The 24,066-nt window shown below is 37.3% G+C and overlaps 1 protein-coding gene across 3 annotated transcripts in view; it reads left to right on the top strand.

Annotated features, from left to right (window-relative positions):
* The window catches only part of trappc11 (trafficking protein particle complex subunit 11), a 34,179-nt gene extending 10,113 nt beyond the window's left edge, over positions 1–24,066 (top strand). For all 3 annotated transcript variants that reach the window (XM_088401701.1, XM_088401702.1, XM_088401700.1), the window contains 21 exons: positions 890–1,031; positions 4,735–4,828; positions 4,922–5,001; positions 5,088–5,166; positions 6,631–6,685; positions 6,809–6,954; positions 7,994–8,055; positions 10,516–10,648; positions 12,713–12,843; positions 15,242–15,367; positions 15,928–16,109; positions 16,218–16,366; positions 17,158–17,279; positions 17,441–17,560; positions 17,622–17,687; positions 19,177–19,330; positions 19,527–19,638; positions 20,143–20,234; positions 21,290–21,423; positions 23,386–23,550; positions 23,765–24,066. In XM_088401701.1, the coding sequence (XP_088257827.1) occupies positions 890–1,031; positions 4,735–4,828; positions 4,922–5,001; positions 5,088–5,166; positions 6,631–6,685; positions 6,809–6,954; positions 7,994–8,055; positions 10,516–10,648; positions 12,713–12,843; positions 15,242–15,367; positions 15,928–16,109; positions 16,218–16,366; positions 17,158–17,279; positions 17,441–17,560; positions 17,622–17,687; positions 19,177–19,330; positions 19,527–19,638; positions 20,143–20,234; positions 21,290–21,423; positions 23,386–23,550; positions 23,765–23,809 (2,389 nt within the window). In that variant the 3' untranslated portion in view covers positions 23,810–24,066. The remainder of the gene's footprint in view (positions 1–889; positions 1,032–4,734; positions 4,829–4,921; positions 5,002–5,087; positions 5,167–6,630; positions 6,686–6,808; positions 6,955–7,993; positions 8,056–10,515; positions 10,649–12,712; positions 12,844–15,241; positions 15,368–15,927; positions 16,110–16,217; positions 16,367–17,157; positions 17,280–17,440; positions 17,561–17,621; positions 17,688–19,176; positions 19,331–19,526; positions 19,639–20,142; positions 20,235–21,289; positions 21,424–23,385; positions 23,551–23,764) is intronic.

The raw sequence follows: 24,066 nt of genomic DNA, 5'->3' as shown, positions 1-24,066 counted from the left end.
ATCAATAGCAAACCAGCATCTTAGTGACGCCGTATCGCCAACCAATAGCAGATATATAGACTAGTATATTAGGGAGCCGTGATGCTGACCATTTGCTGACCAGCATTGTAGTGACGTATGTACTGACATATCAGCGTGGTGCAACTCGCAGTCACGCACGTACCCTGATCACCATGTTTGAAATATGTCCGCACGAGAGAAGTTGTTGTTTTTGATGCCGTAAGGCGAAAAGACTTTCATAAAGAAGGACCAAAAAAAAAAAACCTTCACAGTCAATGTCGTAAAGTGGAAAATACATAAGGTAGGGACGTTGTAAACCGGGGGTCCACTGTATTCTGCCCACCGGCTCACGACTCCCTAGTAGAGGTCAGCAGCGCCCATCCCCACAGTAAACCGTGTTAATGGTGCATTGCTTTTCCCTACTGAGACGCCGGATGATGGACCAGAATTTCCTTGCAGCCATCTGAGTGACGCTCTCCATGGCCTCACCGAACTCTGCCCACACCCGAATTTCACATACATTTATTTAATTGAATAGTCTTGATCTGTGTCCCTGCAGGAGAAAGACAGGATGCTACAATTGCTTTTAAATCATCTTTGGCTATATTTTGGTTTTCGAGTCGAAAAAAAGGTGGGGAGAACATGCAAACTCCACACAGAAAGACTGGAAAACGCTGAAATTGAACTATAGAACTATGAGGCAGATGTGCTAACCACTCTGTCACTGAGCCGCCCACTATTTGATATATTTAACTAAAATTGCTGATCTGAACAAACAATGATAGGGAAATCTATGAATGAAATATGATGCCGTCCACATACACACGTCGTGGAGCACAGAATCTGTCCACCCCCACCTTCCGTAATATGTTTTGTGTGTTTTCTACAGGTTCCAATCTTTTGGTGAACTGTTTGATGATGCAATAAAACTGGGTCTGGCGGCTATTCAGACACAGAACCCTGGTTTTTACTACCAACAGGCTGCCTGTTACAGCCAGGAAAGAAAACGGCTTGCTCAGCAACTCATTCAGGTAAATTATGGACCGGAAGACAATGCAAGTTGGCTAGTATCAAGGTACTGTGATTGAACTTTTTTGTTCTTTAGGATTAAAGCTGCAGCATTTTGTACTAACTGCAGACTTTTAACACTAGATAGTGCTCATTTTACCTTGGGAAAGTGCTTGGTCCCTGCAACTCGCAATACTTAATCACTTCAGAATAAATTTTTCTGTTCAAAATGATTCAATTGAAGTAAAAATTGTTTCTGCTTCAATATATTGATGTGCAAAGAATCATCACCCAACTTCAGTCTGCTTTGCAAGACAGAATAAAGAAGGGAAAGTTTTGAACTAAGTTTTTAACTAAGTTTTGATTTGTAAGCCACACGCCTTTTACCCCTAAACACATGGACAACTGGTACTTTTTGAAGTTAGCTATAAATTTTATAACTTTTACATTATAAAATGAGATTTAACAAAAATTGAAAAAATGTTGCCCAAAAGAAAATTATTATTATTTCTCAGTGCATTTATGACAAACATGAGATGAAAATATACCTTTTGAAGTGAGCTTCTAAATTGTATGCGCAGAGATTTCAATGTGTGCTAGTTTCTCTGTGCATATCAGGAGAATTATCATTCACAATTATAACACATAATGTTATTATTTTGAATGTTTGTGAGAAGGCATAGGACGATATCAGAATCTGACGTTATGACAACCATGAATAAAAATATCACCGTATTGAAGTGACAGCTCTAAAATGTATAAATTCTTAATCTTTTGGTAAAGAGCATTTTTTGTAAATTATATAAACAATTTTGTTTGTAGTATAAATGCACGAAAAATATTTTGAAAGATGACTGATTTGAAATTAACTGCCATTGAGTAATAGTAGTTTATTTCAAATAAATTGTTCTGTACTATGTGTATTAATAAATAGGACAATGTGGATTCTGTCATTTCATGTCAATGAGAGTCTTTTTTTCGAAACCCGAAAAACTTCCTGACAGCCAACTCTGTATGTTTGGATGGGGGAGAATGTTTGATTGGTTTGCCTTTTTGACCCACACTCTAGTCACAATCTCGCAGTGGCCGAGACCGTGCTGACAATTATTATTGTGCTGACAAGGCTGCGCTATCGTTAGCGTAGATCTGTAGGATGGTGGGAAATCTCAGAGCAGGACGCTCTCAATGACTGTCCCCACTAACTGCGGCCTAGACTTTGGAGTGAACCTCTACGGCAGAGGCTCCTCCGAACCCCTGAGACCGACTCACCAAACCCCTAGGGTTCGATCGAACCCAAGTTAAGAACCACTGCTTTAGAGCATTTATACAGTGATGTCTAAGCGGAAAAAAAGCCAAGTGCATCTAAGTGCCTGGAAAAAAAGGCAATCCTTATTTTATCACAATTAACCTTCACATGGCAAAAAGAAATAATTTTCCCTGGTGTCATCTACGCTCCCCCTGGCATCAACCCCCCACCCATCCCGCAAGGGGGGCCTGCCCCATTATTTGTGAAGCACTGCATTAGAGCAGTGGTCCCCATTCCCCGGTCCGCGGACCGGTACCGGGCCGCGTGGACTGCAATCGAAATAATGTTTTGGAGATGATTTAGTTTAATGGAGTTCGCGTGACTGGGCGCGAAGGCACGTCGGGCGACGCGATGGACGCGAATGGAGTGACGCAAATGGCCGCGTGCGGTCACGAGAAGCGAAATTTCGCCTTTTGCGTGAAGTTATTTTTTTATTTACTTTTTCCGCGTTTCGAGTCGCCACAGCCGATAAACTTCGGGAACATTCAACGGGTCACGCAGGGGGCAGGAATGAATCTTGGCGGCCGCTTTGCGGTCACCAGTGATCCAACACGGCCGGCTGAGCTTTCAATACGAAACAGAGCCAAGCAAGAGCCCTCGCCTGGCTTGTCGAATATGGCGTTATATTTGTGCCACAATTACGCACGCGCGGAAAAAAAATTTGAGCGTTGAAAATAAAACTGAGCGAGCGAAAACAGATTTTGAGCGCAGAAAAAAAGTTCTTGAAAAGAAGTTTCTCGCTCAAAATTCCTTTTTGCTCGCTCGCAATAGCATTCTCGCGCTCAACATCTCGCTCTCGTTCGCAATACTCCTCCCTCCCTCGCTCAACATCGCGTTTGCTCAACATCGAGCTCTCGCTCGCTCGAGTCGTCCTCTGCGCTCGCTCAGTTCTGCTCACACGTTACGTTTGTGCCACAAAACCAGCCAATCAGAGCTTGTAAAAGCACATTGATTGACAGCTTGATATCCAATGAGATTGCTTGTTGTGTTCACCCGGAAGGAGCAAACGAGAGTGCGTCACATCGACATGGGCGGGAGTTGTGGGCTTATATTATTAAAGTACAAAAACTAACAAGGTATTTCTGTCAAATGATACAATTCAGTAATAATAATGATATAAAAGTAATTCTCCAGCCCAAGACCGTGTTGACGCACTCTCGTTTGCCCTTTCCGGGTGAACACAGGGCAAACGAGAGTGCGTCAACGGATAGCGTACAAGCAATCTCATTGGATACTGAGCTGTGTCAATCAAAGTGCTTTTACAAGCTCTGATTGGCTGGTTTTGTGGCACAAACGTAACGCGTGAGTAGAACTGAGCGAGCGCAGAGGACGACTCGAGCGAGCGAGAGCTCAATGTTGAGCAAACGCGATGTTGAGCGAGGGAGAGAGGAGTATCGCGAGCGAGAGCGAGATGTTGAGCGAGAGAGGGCTATCCCGAGCGAGCAAAAAGGAATTTTGAGCGAGCAATTTCTTTTTCTGTGTTCAAACTCCATCGGCGCGCGCTCAAACTCTTATCATTACGCGCTCAATAGTTTTTTTCTTGCTCTCAAAATCTGTTTTCGCTCGCTCAGTTTGATTTTCTCCGCTCAATTTTTTTTTCCGCGCGTGCGTAATTGTGGCACAAATATAACGCCATAGTCGAAAGGCGGAAGCGAGAATTTGGGACAACTGGTATGTGCAGCGTTTGCTTCACAGCTGTTGAACCATAGTTACTGTGCTAAGCTAACGATAGCGCAGCATTGTCAGCACAATAATTAGCACGGTCTCGGCCACTTGATTGCGACATTGAAACTTTTTTTTTGGCAGGCGAGTATTGCAGCAAAGAATAAAGTTGGTGAAAATATTGGCTCTGTCACATTCCAGAAAAGTGAAAGTTCTCAGCAATGCTCTTCTTTCCGGGACCTTCCGTAAAGAGCACAGCAAGCTCGATCCACTCCCCCCCCCTCTCCTCGAGCGATAAAAAAGTGGACAAAAAGTACAACAGCGACAGAAACCCCCGTCCATACGTTTGTGATGTGGTTTTTAAAGCAGCCACCCCCCCTCCCGCCTCCCCTCCAGTCCGCAATATAAATAAATATAAATATGAGGCGTAGTGCGAATGATGTTTTTTCCACCTTCTGTTTGTTTTTCACTTGCCACACAATGGCATTCCAGAATGCTTTGCCCTGAGCTTTTAAAAACGTTGTTTTTAATCAAGATTTGGGTCACATTAAACATAGAAGAAAAAAGATTTAGATGATTCATATTAGTTTTTTTTTTTTTAATCAAACCTATTATCTTAACAGGGTTGTGTAGATGTTTCATTTTTATATTAATTATTTATTCGTGATTCATCACATTAAAAATAAATGTTGCATGATCTAGTAAATGCAAGTTAACACTTGTTTAAGATTTTACTCAACATCAGTTTATGGTTTTAGGTTGGAGAAACACATCCTTCATCTCAACCATTGGACATACTGAATGGACGACTGGAGTACTATGGCCAGAGACCTTGGAGACAAGGACACCAGAGTAGGCCATTCATATCTCATCTACTCAACATGATATTATCTCATTGAGTGGGAACTTGCAATTTAAAGAGTGTTCATGCCCTTGAATTTTCAGGTATTGATCCTCCTGACCTAGACAAGGAAAAGAAGGGAATTCTGGCATTACAGCTACACGAAAAGGATGTCCCTCATTCAGTGAGTACACACAAACATGACTGTCTTTTCATTTATGTCTTGTTGTTTTTGTTGGTGCTGTTTAAAACACAAAATTATTTGTGCAGGAGCTGATAATAACTCTTCTCAGCAATGCTGTTGCCCAGTTTAAGAAGTACAAATGCCCACGAATGAAAAGTCATTTGAGTAAGTAGCATTTGCAATGGTTCTGCTGTGCCATTATTTGAACTCATAAATGAATCTTACACAGTAATCTGAGACTCAACTAAAATCATCTTGGTCTTATAAAGTACTTCTGCAAAATACAAATTTGTTAGTATAGAGCCAATCCCACCTTTGGCGGACCTTTGGCAAGATGTGACTTTTGCGCTTAGTTGTCGGGTACAACACTTGCAGCTCATCGTGTTTGTATTTCTCATAACAGTGTCTTACAGAACATAAAAATGGCAACAGGTCTTGAAATATAATTTTTTTTAGCAGAAATTATAAGGGTAAATAAGAGGTTCATAGAATCCATGCAATCAATTATCATTCACAAGCATGAACAGCATTCTCAAATTACTATTGTTTTTTTTTTAAATGACCGTTTCTAAGAGCTACTGCATTACATTAATGTTGCATTTGAGTGGACTGAATTCTTTCACAGATGAACAGATATTTTAGTCCAGAAAAAAAAAGCATTATTTTGTTTTACTTCAGAAATAGCTTTTTCTTAATTAAACTGTGTTTTAATTCACTAGTTGATATGTCTAATTTTATTTCACATAGCTGGGCGACCAGGTACAGTGCTAATTGCCCTCTTCCTGATTTAGGTTTATCCAGGTTTATCACCGGTCCACGGATCAACTTGTACCGGGCCGCATGGGTTGCACCCGAAATAATGTTTTGGAAATTATCTAGTTTAACAATTCATTTGTGCTCGATCTTTGTTTTGTTGGCGCTGCTTCTGGCAGCTGTTGATATTACATACATAGTGAGGAGGATGATGTGGTTTTTGGAGCAGCCTTGGTCTGTAGTGATATTACATAGTGAGAACATACATAGTGGGAAGGATGATGTGGTCAGCACACCCCCGGTTCCCAATATAAATGTAAAGCGTTGATTGGTCCGTGGTGATAAAAAGGTTGGGGATTGCTTATAAATAAGCTGCAGTTTCTAAATTATATATACGGAGGACCTCCGTTTTACAGCATCCCTGGCTTACGTTTTTTTTCATGTTGTGACGTGGAATACTGAGTTTCTTCGTCCCCTCTTAATGGTATTTTTCCGGAAAATACTGTAGATAGCTCCCTGTTTGGAAAAACATGAATTTATCTGAAGAATCTAAGAATCTAAGAATCTGAATTTAGAATCATTAGGGATTAGATTCAAATTAAAAAACAGAATCTTCCAAATTCAAAGGATGCCCAACCCTAATAATAACTATTGGTGTAGATTTCCAAATAAATAAATCAATCAAATTAAATCAAACATGTTAGGTATTGGCCCAACTCTAGCAATATTATAGGGCCAGTGCTGATTCTACTGTCGTAGTAGTTTCCACAATTTGGCTTATGGCTCACCTGAAAAGGCTTAACTTTGAGGTTTGGTGAAAGAAATATACTCACCAGTTTTGTTTATACATGTTCATCTGTTTTATTTTCTCTTTAGTGGTGCAAATGGGAGAGGAGTACTACCATGCTCAAGATTATGCCAAAGCCCTCAAGTATGTAAATAGGTTTGATGGTTTGTACAGTATCCGAACCCAATTACATTTGAATTTTATACTTTACTGTCATCGCTTAAAAGATAACCCTACCCATTAATCTAAATTTGCTTATGTTTTTAGACTGTTGGACTATGTAATGTGTGACTATCGCACAGAGCGTTGGTGTGGAGTCCAGACAGCTATATTGACCACAGCGCTTCATTGTGCCTATTTAATGGCCAGCGTCAAAGATTACATCATATTCAGTATGGAGCTATTGGGCAGAGGTAAGTACTGCTTTTACATTCATCATCAAGCCTGTAGTCTGTATAATTAATTTCTGTATATTAACTCCGGACAGAAGGTCTGACAGATGCCTTTGACATAACTGGCTTAATTACCTGTCAATGTCTCATTTGCAATTGTCCAAATACTGTCAGTAGAGCAGTCATGAACAATTTATACTGACCACAAAGACTTGATATCTTTTATAGAGTTACTTTGCCAGACAAACTGTCATATTTTGTTACCGAAATCACAGAAAGCTACATTAGGCCTGTACAGATTGTTTGGGATATTTAACTCATTCACTGCCAGCCATTGTAGAGAATTTTGATATTTTCAATACCCACACGATATGGTGTTCTATGATTATATATACACTGAATCTACCATTTGAAAGCATAGAAAAGCCTTTTTCTGTTCTATTATAATCAGCAGAAGACAAAAGATAGGTTTACCAAATTTTAGCAGTTTCTCCCAGTGGACTCTCACACTGTGTTGATCTCATTTAAAATGAGGCATTGTTGTCATCTATAGTTGTGCATCAGTAAAGTTGAGACATCTGATTTTACCTAGTCCTATCACATACAGTACTGGCCCTCTGGTGTCGAGGTTGATCATCTAATTGAACTCATTCTTGCTGTCATTAATAAGCACTCCTCACTAAACATTGTGATATCATTGGACAGTGCTTCACAATAGAATTCACAATAGAATTCACAATGACTTGATGTGTACTGTTAAATATATTTTGTAGCTCCTCAAATGCCTAACATCTCCAAATCCCTCCACCGTGATAACATGTTGGCTCAGGGGTAGTCATATGTTTGTTTGTTTGTTTGTTTGTTTTATCCAGATAATTCTAAAAAAGAAAACCTTTTCAGAATATTTTCATTATTAATTACTTTGATTCAGTTTGAAGTGATTTTTAAGGATGTGTGTGAGTTTCATTTAATAAGACAGGGCTATCGATTTTATTTGTGTTGATGCTGTAAGCTTTTATTCTTTAGTAAGGTTGAATTGAAATTTGTATTTCTGTTTCAGCTTCAACACTGAAGAACGAGCAAAAGTCAAGAATTGAGCAGAATCTCATACAAGTTCTGAAGGTGTTTCAGAAGCACACTATTTTCACAAATTTATTTTGAGTGATCAAAATTCAAAAACTATATGGTAGTCTAAAATATTTAATTTAATTTGCCGAGAGGATAAATCGTTTGAGATGAACCATTTTGTTTCAAGGGGGTCCTCAATTATCACAGAACGAATAAATCAAAACAAGATGTACAGATATAGCAACACGGTCATTCAAAATAATACATAACCCAAACTCAAAACAAATGAATACACACACACACACACAAAACCAAAGCTCTCCAACATCAATCATCCAATACAGTTTGTTAGTAGGAGAGAAGTTGGTCAGAAACAATTAAAATATTTAAAAAATGTTGAAAAAGGTCATTTTTTAACAGATGAAGGATATAGAGCGGCGAGAGCACAGGTCAAATTCAGCTTGCCACATAATTTTATCTGGCCTTTGAAAGCAAATTAGGTCAATTTCCATGACCCTTGCTAAACCCAGTTTCAAAATTTCATCTTTTATATTACATAATCAAGTTGAGAATTTCCTGGTTTTTTGGTTTGTTTTTAGTAGAGTAACTTTAACAATATTCAACAAACTCCTATCCTTTACTTCTGTTTTCAAAACTACCAACTGAAGGAAAATCAAGCAACAAAATGGCCCACGACAAAAACTAGAGTGACACCCCTGAGCTAGAGGATGGTAAATCCAGTCAAAAGATGCCTTATATCTAAATAATTACAATTTAGCAATTTATTTTTGGATTCTTGAAACTAAAAATATTTTTTTATGCTTGTGTTAAACTTTGAGAAGACGTAAATGGAGTTAAGAACTGCTTGAAATAATCAGGACAATTAAGCCGGATGCATTTAAAAATGAACAATGCCTGTTAAACACAACATTGAATGGTTGAAGATTAGTGGCTGTAGTATTTTGATAAATTATATCACTAATTAAAAATAGAAAACAAGAATTGTGATTCTTATCAAAATGGATCAGCTTAAAACAATATGTAATTCTATTTGTTACAGCCTGTATGTGAAAATTAAAAAAAGACAGGGTTCAAGCCACAGACCTACAATAGATATTCATATTTTTCAACCAGTACAAATGAACATTAAAGCTAGCCATGTGAAATTAAGAACGCAAGCAGGTAAAGACCTATTTTGTTTCTGAAATAACATTGAATGAGTTTTGAATTTTGAATATTGAATTGGTTTTTTTAAAAGTTGTATTTCTTGGCCTGAAGTCAAAATTGTATGCTATGAAAATCGGATTGAAGAGAGAGCTGGATATCATTGAAATTGGGTTTTGTACAATAGATAATACTGTCGTCAGCATAAAATTGAATATTAGTCAGTGCAGATTAGTGGATGATCATTAAACATTGAAAATAAGAGGACCTAGTGAAGAGCCTTGCGGTACACCTCTAGCTATAGTTTGAAAGTTGGAATGGCTGCGTTTAAATGAAAAATGTGTATTGACGATTGATAAAAGTTCCTTTTAAATATGGAAAGTTGGAATAGCAGATGATTAATATACACAAGCCCTCCAAATTTTAAACTTGGTGGGCAAGCACGTCTTCGGTCTTAAAAAATACATGATATCGGCATGCTACCTCCTCATGTTAACGAAACAAGTACACAACGACATACTTTTATTTCAGTACAGCTTATCTCAAATAAAACCTATCCAAATTTGCAGGCAACATATTTATCTGGCCAGACAAGGCAGATCTACAAGTTAAAGCAAAGGAATTCTTCTTTAGAAATTTTTTAAATAAAAAAAATTCCTGTCCTTGCTGATTTCACAAATGCAGCAGCTGCCTTGCTCACTATTAGAGGTACAGGGCATGAGTTCTTACGTGACAAAATGAAGGTGGGAGGAACTGGATGTTGGATATCCTTCATTTGTCGGAATAAAATATGGTAGTCTCTAATTTGCTGTTTTAGTAGTATGAATGGACCGTGGCTTTTATCCTGAGTCTTCTTAGTTTGTTTGATTGTAATAGTCAAAACTTTTAAGTGATTCAGTGAGCACTGTATGTATCATAGCACACTTTTAAAAAGTTGCACACTCATTCTCATTTAATGAATGGAAATGTATTTCCAAACTAGTAAACAGTGTTCCCTCACCACATCGCACTTCACTTTTTGCAGCTTCAGTGATATTCTTTTTTTCTTTTCCATAGGAACATCCCTTAACAACAGCATTGCAATAACTGCAATAACACTCAAATGCTCAGTCTTCATGTGGAGTTTGAAGCAGTCTAACAGCCTGTTAATACACAATCTTTTCAGCCCCAAGTGAAGGCAATTTAGCTTTAAATTAAACTACTGCTCGTCAAACTGCATTGACGAAGTTCTTATCGCAGGGGTTTTCTGGTCCCCATGAACTGCAAAAAACAAGGGAACACCATACTGTATGTAGAAGACAACATGACAACAATTTTCTTTCCATTAGAACACAATTTTCTTTCCCTTAGAACAAGATACCTGATGCAGAGCCTCAATGTGATCAATCCTCAGCTCAAGCGGGGCGGTCACTGTGGAATGAGTTCATGGCGTCTGATGGCTCAAATGAATTTGTCATTGAGGTGCAGGACTACATACCATTCAGTAAGTAAAACTCACACAGTAACCTAAGTACCAATTATCCCGTATTAAAGTCGTATTATTGGAGGGGGATCCTTGACTCGCAAGAGTTTTGCCGCTGCTCACACTGAAACACAAATATCCTATATCACAAAGCTATGATAATGCAATATTGATGTCATAATTACAGTAACTATTTGTATGAAGTGAATAGTCAATTTAGATATTTTAAAATGAAAAACAGGCTGAAATAAAACATCCTTATTTGTGCTCCTGTGGTTTATTTATTTTTTTCACACTGGAATTTCTGACAATGAGATCTCGGGTAAAAACGAGAAAACATGACTTGCGAGATCAAAACAAACATGGTGGACTAAGTTGTAAAAAATGTTAGTAAGTGGTCAAGTTTTGCTGAATAAAAGAGTAAATTGACCACAATTAATATTCTGATTTCCAAAAGCAAGGGGTGGGAATCTATGACTATCTCATGATTGAATTCCGATTTTGGGGTCTCCGATACAAAATGATTTGATTCAATCAAAAATGTATACATTTGCAAAGAATCATCATACAACTTCAGTCTGCTTTGCAAGACAGAGTAAAAAAAAGAGCAACAGTTTCTGTTTTCTTCTTCTTCTTTACATTACTCAGTTTTGATTTGTAAGGAACATGCCTTTTCCCCCAAAAATAACATGTGGACAACCGGTACTATTTGAAGACAGATATAAATTACATACAGTATGCATCCCACGGCATAAATCATGTGTTGGGGACACAGGCAGAGCACTGTCAAAATCTGAGCTTTTTGAGAATTAAATATTTGTCAAACCAGGAAGAAGAGGTTTTCTGATGGTAGTCTGGAATGAGGGACTTGAGTAAGGACCCATTGTCTGGTTGTAGTACATCCTTCATTACACCTTTCTACATCATAGTATGATGTAACTACAGTAAAACTCCTCTATAACAAAACCTGCATGTGCAAAAACCCCCAGTGAGAAAAAAAAACATGCATTGAAGCCTTTCCCTCTTTCTTACTTCCTCATACAACCAAAATCCCCCTGTTGCATAATACAAACTGTTTTTTTCTGTATTTGCATTACACTGAAATTCACTATGGCAAAAACAAACCTGCACCAAAAGTGTAGCTTGGTTTATACTTGACGCAATGGCACGTGTTTTGTAGCACTTTATACTCGGAGGGGCTTTCCCCTGCAGTCATGCAATATTCTCCCATATTATACAGTAGTTGGCAGCAAATGGACTCTACAGCATACAAACAACACTACTCTATAACAGAAGTACAGAATCCTTGTAGATTTAAATGATCTCAACAGACTTCTCATTTCTCCTCAACGTGGTGCTCGCCAGGAGTTGTTTCCGGCATTTAGATCACGGTATTCTTTTTCAGAAAAATCATAAAGGTGTTTGTACTGGCAAACTTCTATAAGCAATAGTTTGTCTGCCATGTTGTCCGTTAGTAAAGAAATTCCGAAAGCTACACGTTGCGAAAAATAGGGTCCACGTGGACTCCGTGCAGAGGGGAGCAGTTGCCAAAATAACGTCATCTGACACGTGGAATTCGTGGAAGCGTCAAGCTTAAACCAAGCTTAACACTTGAATACAGGATAAAAGTAATAAAGACCTGCGACAAAGTGAAAGACATTATGCAAGAAATTGATGTAAGTATGAAATTGAATGCTTATTGTAGAGTTGGCATTTCTTTCTTACGTTTTTCTTTTTTTTTTAAATGTTGGACGGTTTTGTTTTTAACTTCAGTCAGATTGTAGATTGCACAACACGTTTTTATGTTCACGTCCGAGACATAGATTTCCTTTAGTTAAAAGTCCCCTGTTGTGAAAAATTTCTGGCTGCAAATATGATTTCGTTGTAGAGGAGTTCTACTGTAACGTTAAAACAAATACATTTATTTCTACAACTCATAGGTTTGGAACATACAACATCAACCTCTGGAAAATATCTGACGGAGTACTTGTCGTTGACAACATTTGTATAAACAAATCTTTTTAGGCTCTCTGAATTGTGCAATTTTCTTCTAACCTCACTGTCTGCTTCCCTCTCTGACCCTAGTTCAATGTAAAGCCAAATTCCAGTCTCCCAGTTTTCATGTGGATGAAGTTGTCCAACTCCAGGTGTTTGTAAGAGCTGACTGTCCTCATCCTGTGTCATTCACCAAACTGGCTGTCACCCTTAGCAACCAGGTACAAAACATATATGCACTCTGACTAAGGCTGCACGATCAATCGAAATTTAATCACAATCACAATGTTTGCTGCCACGATTAATTAAGATGATAATCGTCGATATTAACATTTAAAAAGCCATTTACTTGTACATGTCAAATCAAGCACTTTCAGTCATCCTACCACCAGGGAGCAAACGCAAGGTTAAGACTTCATTAAGCTTAAGAAATAGCAAGCGAGCAAATCTTGCAAGAACAGCGGCAGCTTGGTTTATGCTTGATGTGCTCCAAGAGTTCAACGTAATTCCACTTGTCAAAATGACGTCTTCTCCGCAACCACGCCACTTCGCCTGGTATCCGTGGTGGCCAGATTTTCTTTTGGAATTTCTTTACCGCGCTGAAGCGCAGAGCAGAAAACAAATCCGACGAACTATTGCTTATAGGAGTTCGCTCAAGAATACCGTAAACAACTCCTGGCGAGTATGCACACAGAGGTGATGAGTCTGATTTAAAAAAAAAAAAAAAAAAAAAAAAGCTTGGAAGAATTTCAATCGTTTGAATCTACTAGTGTTGTTTGTATGCTGTAGACTCGGCTGCGTCAAGAGTGGGACGCGATCACAACGGTGAAGTTGGTTTCATGGAAGCGTTCCTGAGATATCAGGTTTCAATTCAAGCTTAAAAGCCTTTGGATGACAATGTTTCCTAAATGTTTGCATACCAAAAGCTTCTGTTTTTCTCAGCCCATATTATACTGTACTAGTTGTTGAGGCCCATTTTGGAAACTCTGATTGGCAAAAATTTGAATAAATTGGGTTTAAAATGACCAAAAATGACATTTTGACTGCTAAGTCCATATTCACTTTGAATGATTCTGGTACTTTTGTACAGTTTTTTTTTTTTTTTTTTTCCCCCTTGTAAAAAAACTTTAAGGCTGTTGTAGGTGTTGTTCCAGGTCTGTTGTAATATGTGCTTGGTTCTAAGTAGGCTTCATTTTTTACATTGGTTTGCACTCAGCAAGTAAGTTAGTTATTAGTTATTATTTACATTATTTATTTTAGTTTAATATTGTTATTTTTAAGTATCAAGCCTTGTTTATATATACTGCTTGTTTTAAAAAAAAGTGCAATAAATAGACATGTTTGACCAAACATGATAAATAATCATGATCTCAATATTGACCAAAATATTTGTGATTATTATTTTGGCTATAATCATGCAGCCCTAACTCCGACTAACCACTCAGCAAGAATCAGAGTTCATTGTCATAAAGATATGCTTCGTCATTGCATTTACATAGTCCTCCACTCCCCTCTTTTTTTAACAATTATGAACAAATTGTTACTTATTAATTTCAGAAAGATCAGAAAAATAAAAGCTAATTATGGGACAAATAAACCAAGATACAAGATGAAACAAATTAGTATGATGGATGGCATGGTTCTAATAGGTTTTCTGCAAACATTGAAATGTATTGCATTTGTTGAAGAGAAAAAAGATAATAAATAATAATATGATAATAATAATAAATATGTATTTTTAAATATTATTAATAAACTCAGCATGAATGGGGATCAGGAGTGATGCTTCAAAATGTGCTGCAGATTTGGAGCGTGGGTCGTAAAGCGTGGGCATGCCAAAGCCCCGATTTGGAGCATATGTCGTTTTTAAGAAACACACTTGACCAATGACAAATGGAGTTTTGAATTGTGCAAATCTTGTCATTGGTTCATTCAGTATATCGTTAACTCACAAAAACACCTGAGACTGTGTGCTGCTTTGCAAGTCATTTTAGCGTTTTGTTGTAGCTTCATGTTAATTGGAGAGTCACCCTGTGTGAGAAAAGAATAGTTGATGTGGAGTACTTGTGTAGATTAGCATTTTTATCTGTTTGCACAAGTGAAGAAATTTATATCATTGTGTTTGCTTGACGCAAGCTCACATATATGTATTTTATGTTCCCTTTGCGCTTCCAATAACAGTGTCGTGGGTTCTTTTCATACAACTAGCTTAACAATTTTTACAATACTTTACATAAATCACTTTTAACTTGTGCCATATATGCAGTTTTTCAGTTTTATTTCAAATTTTAATTCAATCGTTTCTAGAGGTGTCATCATTTCAATCTCAGGCTGTTTCATTAGGTTGTTTTTTTTAAAATTAATTTTGTTAAACTATAAAAGTAACGTGCCATTTTGATTGGGCAAATTTAGTAAAGTTTCAATAATTTTTTTCTTTAGTCAGATTCAAAGTGTTTCTGATTAGTCTCATGATATTTTGTTCAATTTGTCATAGTGGCATTAAATAATACACACTTTGGCACACTTTGATTGTTGATGTTTTACCTACACATTAAACTATGCATGCACTCAAATTATTCCAATGCCAAATCAGTTTTTGTGTTTGGTCTGTGTTTGTAGGAGTATAATCAATGGTGTGTTCTGGAGACTTCAAGTCAGGAATCCAAAACCCTTCTGCCTGGGAAAACGAAATGCTACAACTTCAGCTTTGTGGCAAAAACTACAGATGTTGGCAAAAAGATTGAGGTGAGAAAAGCATTTGTTTATCTGCAGAATTTAGTAAAAGGTTAAGTGAAAATAAGTACCCCATTGATACCTGGTACCCCCCTAATTCAACTGTTGCCAGAGTAAAAGAGGCAGTGGTTAACATCTTATGGTTCAGTTGATCAGTTAATATCTTAACAAGGGAATCATTCAAGCCCAGCTATAGTTTTTATACTGAAATCGATACTAAAAATCTTCCAAACATAAATGGGAAGGATGCTACGGTCCGATTAAACAAGAGTTGGAATTTTTTGCCATGATTCCAAAAAAGTCTGTTCACATAACACTCCTCATCATCTCGTTCGTTTTTCATGCAAGCAGTTTATTCTGAAGTTCCTTAGAACAAAAAACATAAATAATTTGTTGTCACATAAAGTAAACTGGAAGCACAACCATGTTTACATAGGATGGTGTGCTGTACCTTTTATCTTTTTAGCATGTTAAGGTGTTTTGCTGTTTTACATTAAACTTGAACTGACGTTTAAATTGTCAAATAATTGTGTGAGTTCCATCCAATATTTTAGTTGATTTCTGTCTGTCAGATAACAGGTATAGAGGTCATGCTTGGCTGCAGCAGTGGTCGCTGTGTGTTTCTGAGGTGGAGAGGGGCAGGTGGAGATGCAGCCACAACACATGAATTCCTGCTGTCTAACAAGTCGTCATGTTGGCGTGACACTGAGGAAGACTTGGATTGGGATCGTATGACCATCCTACAAAATACCATGTAAAACTTTGATTTCTTCCCCTAATGAAGTTATCACACTCCCTGTCATATACTTATTCTAAATATCTTCTGTGATCTTTATTTCAACTGTGGTAATGTATTGTGCAGGATAATGTCTAGAGTTCCAAAGATCTCTGTAGAGCTGAGTCATCAACCTCCTGCGCTCACCAATGAAATGTACTGTATTCACTGTACTGTCCAGTCGTTGGAGGATGGTTTAGCCAAGGATATAAAACTGACTGCAGGACTCAAACCGGGTAAACAATCAAATTAGATCACCAACTCATTTTCCATGAACTGCCCAATTTACTTTACGACTTTTACGTTCTGATTTGCCTTGTTGCAGACAATTATTACAATAAAATATTTTGCAAAAATAACAGAAGGAGGGTTCCTTTGCTCCCTCAACTCTGTCACTCTCAATCTTTGTCATATGAAATTTAGGATAAGCAAATTAACCCTACATTTGCATGACATTATCATTTTGCTCCACCAAAAGCCTCCCCTTTCTGCTGAAAAAAAAAAAATTCTAGATGAAACACTGAATTCACAATGTCTTCTGTGGTCAAGGTCTGAAATAATTCATGAGTATTGTGAAAATTAGACAGTTACAGACACTACTACTCTATTCAGATTTTGTCCATTAAATTCAGATTCCTGTTAGTTCCAGGTCTTTTCAAATGATTTTCCTCTGTAATAATAGCAAATCTAAATCAGTATTTTTCAGTTTATACAACAAGTATTTGAAAATGCAAAAGGAAAATGCAGGCAATTCAAAACAATAAATAACCCAATATGTTTTTCTTTTCTGTAAAGCGATCCAAAATGTCATGCAATTTGTATTGTTTTGTTTTAAAATGAAATAGACATCGTTCCAGTGCAATTGATAAAAACATTTACTAGGATTTTTAGCTTTACTGTATTTGAACGTTAATACATTTTTTTAAACAACCGTCCGTGAAGATTTGCGGTACGAATACAGTTCGAGTTTTTATGTGTCTTGTCATCTGTTTTTTTTTTTTAAATTTTATTATTATTGCTGTTGTAGGGCAAGATGCCAATTTAAGTCAGACTACCCGAGTGACGCTTGACAATTCCAAGGCTTGTGATGATACTACACCTTCTCTTCTGACTGACATACCCCTGGGGAATTTGAAACCAAGTGAAAAGGTTCAAATAACTTCACTTGGGCTTTGCTTTCCAAATACAATATAGTATCTCATGACCCAAACAATTGATATATGCATGAAAATGTAGAATAGTCACTCATACAAATCTATCATATTTAAATGCTCCTTATGATAGATCATTAAGATTACCTTTGTTTCTAGCTCAACAGCTGTGTATATGTGACATCTTTGACAACCGGACCAAGGCTGTTCCTCTTCCACATAACTTACAGCATTGCTGTAACTGTTAATGGACAACAGATTGTTTGCAACTGTCAGAAGGTAATTTTGTTTTTGCATTACCTAGTGTCTTTTTCTTATACTTTAATTTTATGTGTCCTAGGATGAAACAATTACCATAGAGACAGTTGTCCCATTTGAGGTCTCTGCCAACTTTCTGTCCACCAAGGTATGTCAATTTATTTAGATAGTGTGAAACCTCTGTTCACCAAAGCACTGGTTCGTGACCAATTTGGTTGTATGAAAAAAAGATTCTAATAGTTATTGAGCATTTCTATGATTTATTGTTGTGAAAATTATGTGTGCAGCACATATTGCGCGTGTGTGTGTGTGTTGGAGGGGGGGAGGGGCTGAGGATATTCAGTCACTTGTATTCTTTGGCCGTTTTCTACACACAATGTGCTCACACCCAAAGGAGAACTGTAATCAATCTCCTAATTAGCATTTTACAGTCTATTAGCAATCTCTATTGATACAAAGTTGATACTCCAGTAGATCTAAACAAATGTTTTTTTCACAGACGATTCAGATTATTAGTAGTCAAAGAGGCTAATACCCATACTTAGAGCACAAAGAAAAAATATTCATGTAAAAAAAAAATTCAAACTCAAATCAGTTGTACTCTTTGCTGAAATTTCCTGCCTGCCAAATATGGTATGAACCACTCTAGAGCGATGCCATTAATGGTGTTGTAAATGAGCCTGCAGAACATTGTGAATGACCAAATCCACTGCTGAGGTTAGATCCAACAAAAACAATACACATTGTCTCCAGAGTCATTTTCCAGGAGGATATCGTTAAAAACAAGGCTGACTCAACTTGTCACACATTGCCCCACACTGAGTCTCAGGTGTACTTAGAGGGGCAGGATCATGAAAAGTCTTTTTTTTTTTTAGCTTCTAACCATGCTCCAATGTTGATTTCTTATCCTAAACACTCTCAAAGTCTTATTTTATGTGTTTTCTAAGCATTATTTGCTTATTCCGCACTCTCGCAAAGGCCCTGCCTGTAAAACGGCTTGAAGTGCGCTTATGACGACAGGAGCAATTCGTACCTCCCCTACACCTTCCTCGGTCACATAAATGTGTTAGTGATAGCCGTGTACTGATGGCATTTTGGATTTTAATGTCAGTAAAATGCTAGTTTTGGCCCCGAATTCACGCAGTTGGAATAGTCTCCATCCATTGCGAGAATGAGTGGTCAAAGTGATGGATGGATTCATAATGCGAGGGCTGTCGGCATCGAGCGACTTCATGAAGGGGGCAAGGCATCTACTCCATAAGAAGCGCAATCTCTGCAAACAAGGCGTTTTACTTTCTGGTTAGAAATATCAGTACCATAAAACTCTTATTTAACAATAAATTGAATTGCTGATGTGCCGAATGGAATTTATATGCACATATTACATTGTGGAAAGAATAAAATATCATGTTATAGGACCGTGAAGGTATTTTACCCAAGAAGAAGTTTGTTGTCTTTACCTTTGTCACCTTGTTGCTCATGTGCAGCACAATTGTTTGATGGGTGTGTTTCTAGACCTGCGACATGTGTAAAATATAACTTTTGTTGTATTGCACTATAGAAATTAAAGTTTCTGTCCTTTTTTAATTTATTTGGCGCATTAGTTTGTGTTCTTATAAATATGTTGTTCTTTGCAGTTTGAGCCCCTGGAGCAGGTAGCTGTGGACCTTCCCTTTCTGATGTTAACAGAGGTCCGGTCATCATCTCCCTGGCCCCTGCTCTTGGCCTCCTCTTCTCTGCAGAATTTCAAATTAACACAAAGCCAGCATCATAAGTCCCAGTTACAGGATGGTACATCAGTATAATTACTAGACATGCATTGTATACCACTTGTTTCACATGATTTTAGCACCTTTTGTTCAAAACATTTGCTTTCATTGGCAGTGCAACCCTGTATATGTTGCTGTAACACATATACACCCCAAATACTGTAGGTAGCAAATCAAGTTTTAAATCATTAATATTACTTTGTGCTTTTTGTGGTCAGTGATTCTGCAGAAAGATGAATGTGCAAGTGAATGTTTCTGTCTTCGGTGTCCACCACTGGCCGAAAATAATAGCGCTGTGGCTACTGGACAATACCTCATATCATGGAGAAGGTAAATGCTTATACATACTGCACTCACATACACAGAAGTATTGACAGTGCTTCAATTTTTCCTCATTTTATTTTACTGTTTCCTTCCAGAATTATATATGTTTTCATTCAACATTCTTCCCTTAACAAATCAAATGTCGATAAGTACTCACTGCCTTTGCTCAATACTCTTGTTGATGCACCTTTGGCAGTCAATGTGTTTTTTAATATTAAAAATTAATTGGGAATGTCAGTGAACATTTTTAGGTCTCTTCATGTTTGATCAAATTCAAAGTTTGGGTTCTGGGTGACCAATCAAGAACATTCATGGGGTTGTTCTGAAGCCACTCTTTCCCTGTCTTGGTTGTGTGCCTCGGGTGGCATGATAAAATTATGTTGTACCTTTGGATGAGTCCACACCATAATAAAATGTGGAGAAAAAAGTATAATGCTGTGAATACTTTTGAGATGCGCTGTAACTATAGACACTCTGAAGTTCTTAATACTTCTCTGCAATTTCTTTAAGACAATCTTCGAGCCCAGGGAGTACTCTCATCAGCACCACGGTCACTCTGCCGCATGCCTTTCTGGAGCCTGTTCCACTTTACATCCATGCTGGTTAGTATACCCTTACATTTATTTTATTTTTTTGCATGGCACCACCCACCATTAAACATCAGAAGTAGAGGTTATATATTTTTAAGGAGACTAGGACCTCAAATCGCCAAATTTGTACCGACAACTTAGTTGATGTTTTTTTTTCCAGGAAAGTGAAAATGTCACTCACTTTCAATATTGATCCATTTTAGAGCAACTAATTATTTACTCCTGGAATACCCTTTTTATGTGGCCAAAATCTATATGCTCCCATCTTTTGGTGTAACATGAGCCAAGGAAACAAATTTCTTGTTCCTTTTTACACTGGTTATTTCTAATTTATCCATTATTAGGTTTCAATGTCCTCTATACACACACAAATCCTCCCAATTTCTCAGGCTATACGATTATTTGTTGTTTTCAAACAGGGTTTATCTCTCTTTCTGGTAGTGCGTGTATGTTAACATAACTCCTGTCTGATCAAGAATACCTTTTTACAATGACATAGCATCCTTCAGTTTTTATGTTTTCCTGGCATTAAAAAAAATGAGTTGAGTTGGTTATTAGTACAGTATTATCACCCCTCCTTATTTTAATGTTGGGTCCGTTCATGTTCAAGTGATGTGTGTTTCTTGTAAGAAACTGATCAGATGTTTTCTTATTTTTAATTTTTACTTGCAACTTTGCTCTCTTGATTGAATATCCAAGTCTATTTACATTTATAGTATACTTTGTTGGAAAACAACGGGTGCCACTTATGGTACATTTTAAACTCTTCTAAACATGCACCAAACACAATAAACAAACTATGTACACAAATGACTTCCAAAAGAAGTCAACAAGTGTCTTTCTAGAGGAAGTCCTTCCGAAAATGTAGAGCTGTAGAGCAAACCGTCTCCACCAAATCTATAAAATAGGGACAATTATAAAGCCAATTTAATTTTCTGACAGAGACCTTGTTTCTATAGTTTCCAATAGTGACCAATAATAATGGGGTGGAAACCTCTCCGTGTAATGTACAAATGAATATGCATATCCACTGTGTTCTGCCATGTTTTGTTTTCATGTTGATGAAGATATGCCTCCTTTTGGGAGAGTCCGAGAGTCCCTTCCAGTTTGTTTCCACATAGAGAACAGAACAGCACTGGCACAGGAAGTGCAGATAGCCATCGAACCATCTGAATCCTTCATGTTTTCTGGACTGAAACAGGTAAAATTATGCTGGTAGCGCTGGTAGCAGAAGGCCTAACATTTTGTGTTTGTCTTGCCGAATAGTAATCTGGCCTTGTGGCTACGACCACAATCCTAACCAATTTGTAGTGTCAGTAGCCATGGGCTCATAACCGGGTTGACGGCTTACCGTCTGGCTTTGTTGTACAACTACACAACACAAGTAAAATCCCTCAGTTGTAATGGATGTCTTTATAATTGGGTTGTCGTCTGAGCCATTATAAGACATTTCATGTGGCAGTATTAACAATCAGTCTTGTATTTCATTTTAAATTTACTTTATTTACAGCTTAGTCATTTTTTCCATCATGACTTCGAGTCATTTTTTTACATCATGACTTCATGAGTTTCCAACATCCTCTGTCATGTATGTCATTATGTGGGTGCCGCTCAGTGTCCAATTTCAACAATACAGGTGACCCCTGTTATATATATGAGGAATTGGGACAACACATAGCACACACAGCAAAAAAAAAAAAAAATCAACATATTATTGACACACACTGCTTTTGAGAAATACAGTGATCCCTTGTTTTTCCACGGTTAATGTGGACCAGTTATTAATTTATACACCACACTATATTAATCATGAAACATTTCAAATGTTTCATTTATTGTAAAAATTCAGCACATTTTATACTTTGCATGACAAAATCATCTTGCGGGCTGAATTAAACCCATTTGCGGGCCATATGTTTGGCATCCCTTTTCTAGGAGTTTCTTTTCCTTTTCATACCATCCATTGTGTATAAAATAAACTGTTTTAAGTATTACCAGTACTTTGAGACGCCCATGTGTTAAAGGAATGTCGGAGACTAGTGGTGCTCAATGCGTCAGTCAGCCGAAAAAAATCAACTGTGCAACTGTGAGCTCATTTTGCATCATAAACAGGTAAGATGGAAGCTCTTGACTAAAATAGATTTTTGTGACGTCGCTATAAAACATTTTAAAATGGATGCATAATATGGACAATTAGAGGTAAGAAAGTTTATCCGCCTTCTACATGATACGACTAAATTCAACAATCGAAAGAATGTTCAAATAGATGTGTGGAGAAAATTGGTCTGATCTCAAGTTACCGTATACCATTATAAGTTGACCCCCTGGTATGGGGGTTGAAACTTATGGCAAAAAAAACAATCTTAGTATGTAAGGAGAATAAAGTCTTTGTCTTAAATATAGTGACTGGACACTGACTTGTGACACATAATATGGGCGTCGTCTTAAAACCACTTAACTCAAAACAGAACACATTTTTCCATGATCTATGTCACCACTAGTCAGGGGTAGCATTTTTGTAAAATTGATTCAAATTGAAGTAAAAAACTTTTAAGTGAGGTCGACTTGAACTCAGAGAAATACAGTGTGTATTCATTTGTACTAAACATGTTACACATTTTTTAACATACCAAATATTCACTATTTTGTTTAAAAATAAAAGATTGTTTTCAATCGAAAAACAAATTATTCTAATAACCGTTTATCACACTCTTATAATCAATCTGATATCGGCCCCTGCTTAATTGTTGGTGATTTTGTGTCACCATACTATGCTCTTACCATCAACTGGTTTCAAGTGATACCAGCATGCCTATTGATAGGACGCAGAGACAGAAAAAAAAAGGTCACAATGACACAACAGCCAATCTAAAGTCACTTGTGTCAAAAAGATGACTGTAACACTATTTTAAAATAAATTAATTAATCAGCTGGTTTCTGGTAGGTTTCTCACTTTGTTTCTCATTTGTTTTTGCGTTTGCTTGATTTTGGCAAGATGCAGGATGTCATAGAGAAGAGAAACCAAGTAAAAGTGATGCTTCACTTTGCGATGGGTGCTATTTAAGTAGAGAACAAGAAATTGTAATTGTCCTCCAATCAATCTCTTTGACTCGTCATCCTCACTCTTTTTTCTTTTAATGTAATGTTTTTCTGTTGTGCGCAGGTGCATCTCCGTATACTTCCTGGTTCAAAGCAGCAGATGTTGTATAACTACTATCCACTGATTGCGGGTTACCAAACGTTACCACAACTCAACATCAGCATGTCACGCTGCACCACCAACACATACAACCTGAAACATTTCCTTCCCCATCGCATCTTTGTCAAGGTAATGCATGCATTGATTTCTAGAATAGCCATAACATCATATAGCCTGTCATATTTTATGGATAGATGTACTTTTTCAGTATATAGAGAGTGATGGCATGAAGAAAAGTTGTTTTTCTTACAAGAAGAAGTCAACAATTAATCTTAGTGGGGGAAGTCCCGAGTAAAAAACTGCACCCATTTTAAATTGATTATGGATTTTTCTTTGTTTACAGCCCCGGGGCAAAGAGTTGGACGATGACTCTATCGCTGCTGCTTGAGGTTTGACTTTCATCTTAGAAGATAACATTGTATGTTGTATGTAGTTTTTTTTCTTCCTCTCTCTTTCTCAGATGACTGTAAGACATGACATTTAATTTGGTAATTTGGATGTGGTGATTATTGTGATTCTGATGCAGTGTAAACTAAGAGAAATCTACTAAATTTTGGAATTGTCATCTAACATTGGGACTGGAGTATTGTTTGGCAAACTGGACTATTGTTTGGCATGTCTTAAATAAAGTCATGTTTCCTCACA

Source organism: Hippichthys cyanospilos, chromosome 19 (genome assembly GCF_059441005.1).
Source record: "Hippichthys cyanospilos isolate Australia breed blue-spotted pipefish chromosome 19, RoL_Hcya_1.0, whole genome shotgun sequence".
Taxonomy (NCBI): domain Eukaryota; kingdom Metazoa; phylum Chordata; class Actinopteri; order Syngnathiformes; family Syngnathidae; genus Hippichthys; species Hippichthys cyanospilos.
The sequence above is the reverse complement of the archived record's forward strand: the minus strand, read 5'-3'. Positions and strand labels throughout refer to the sequence as shown.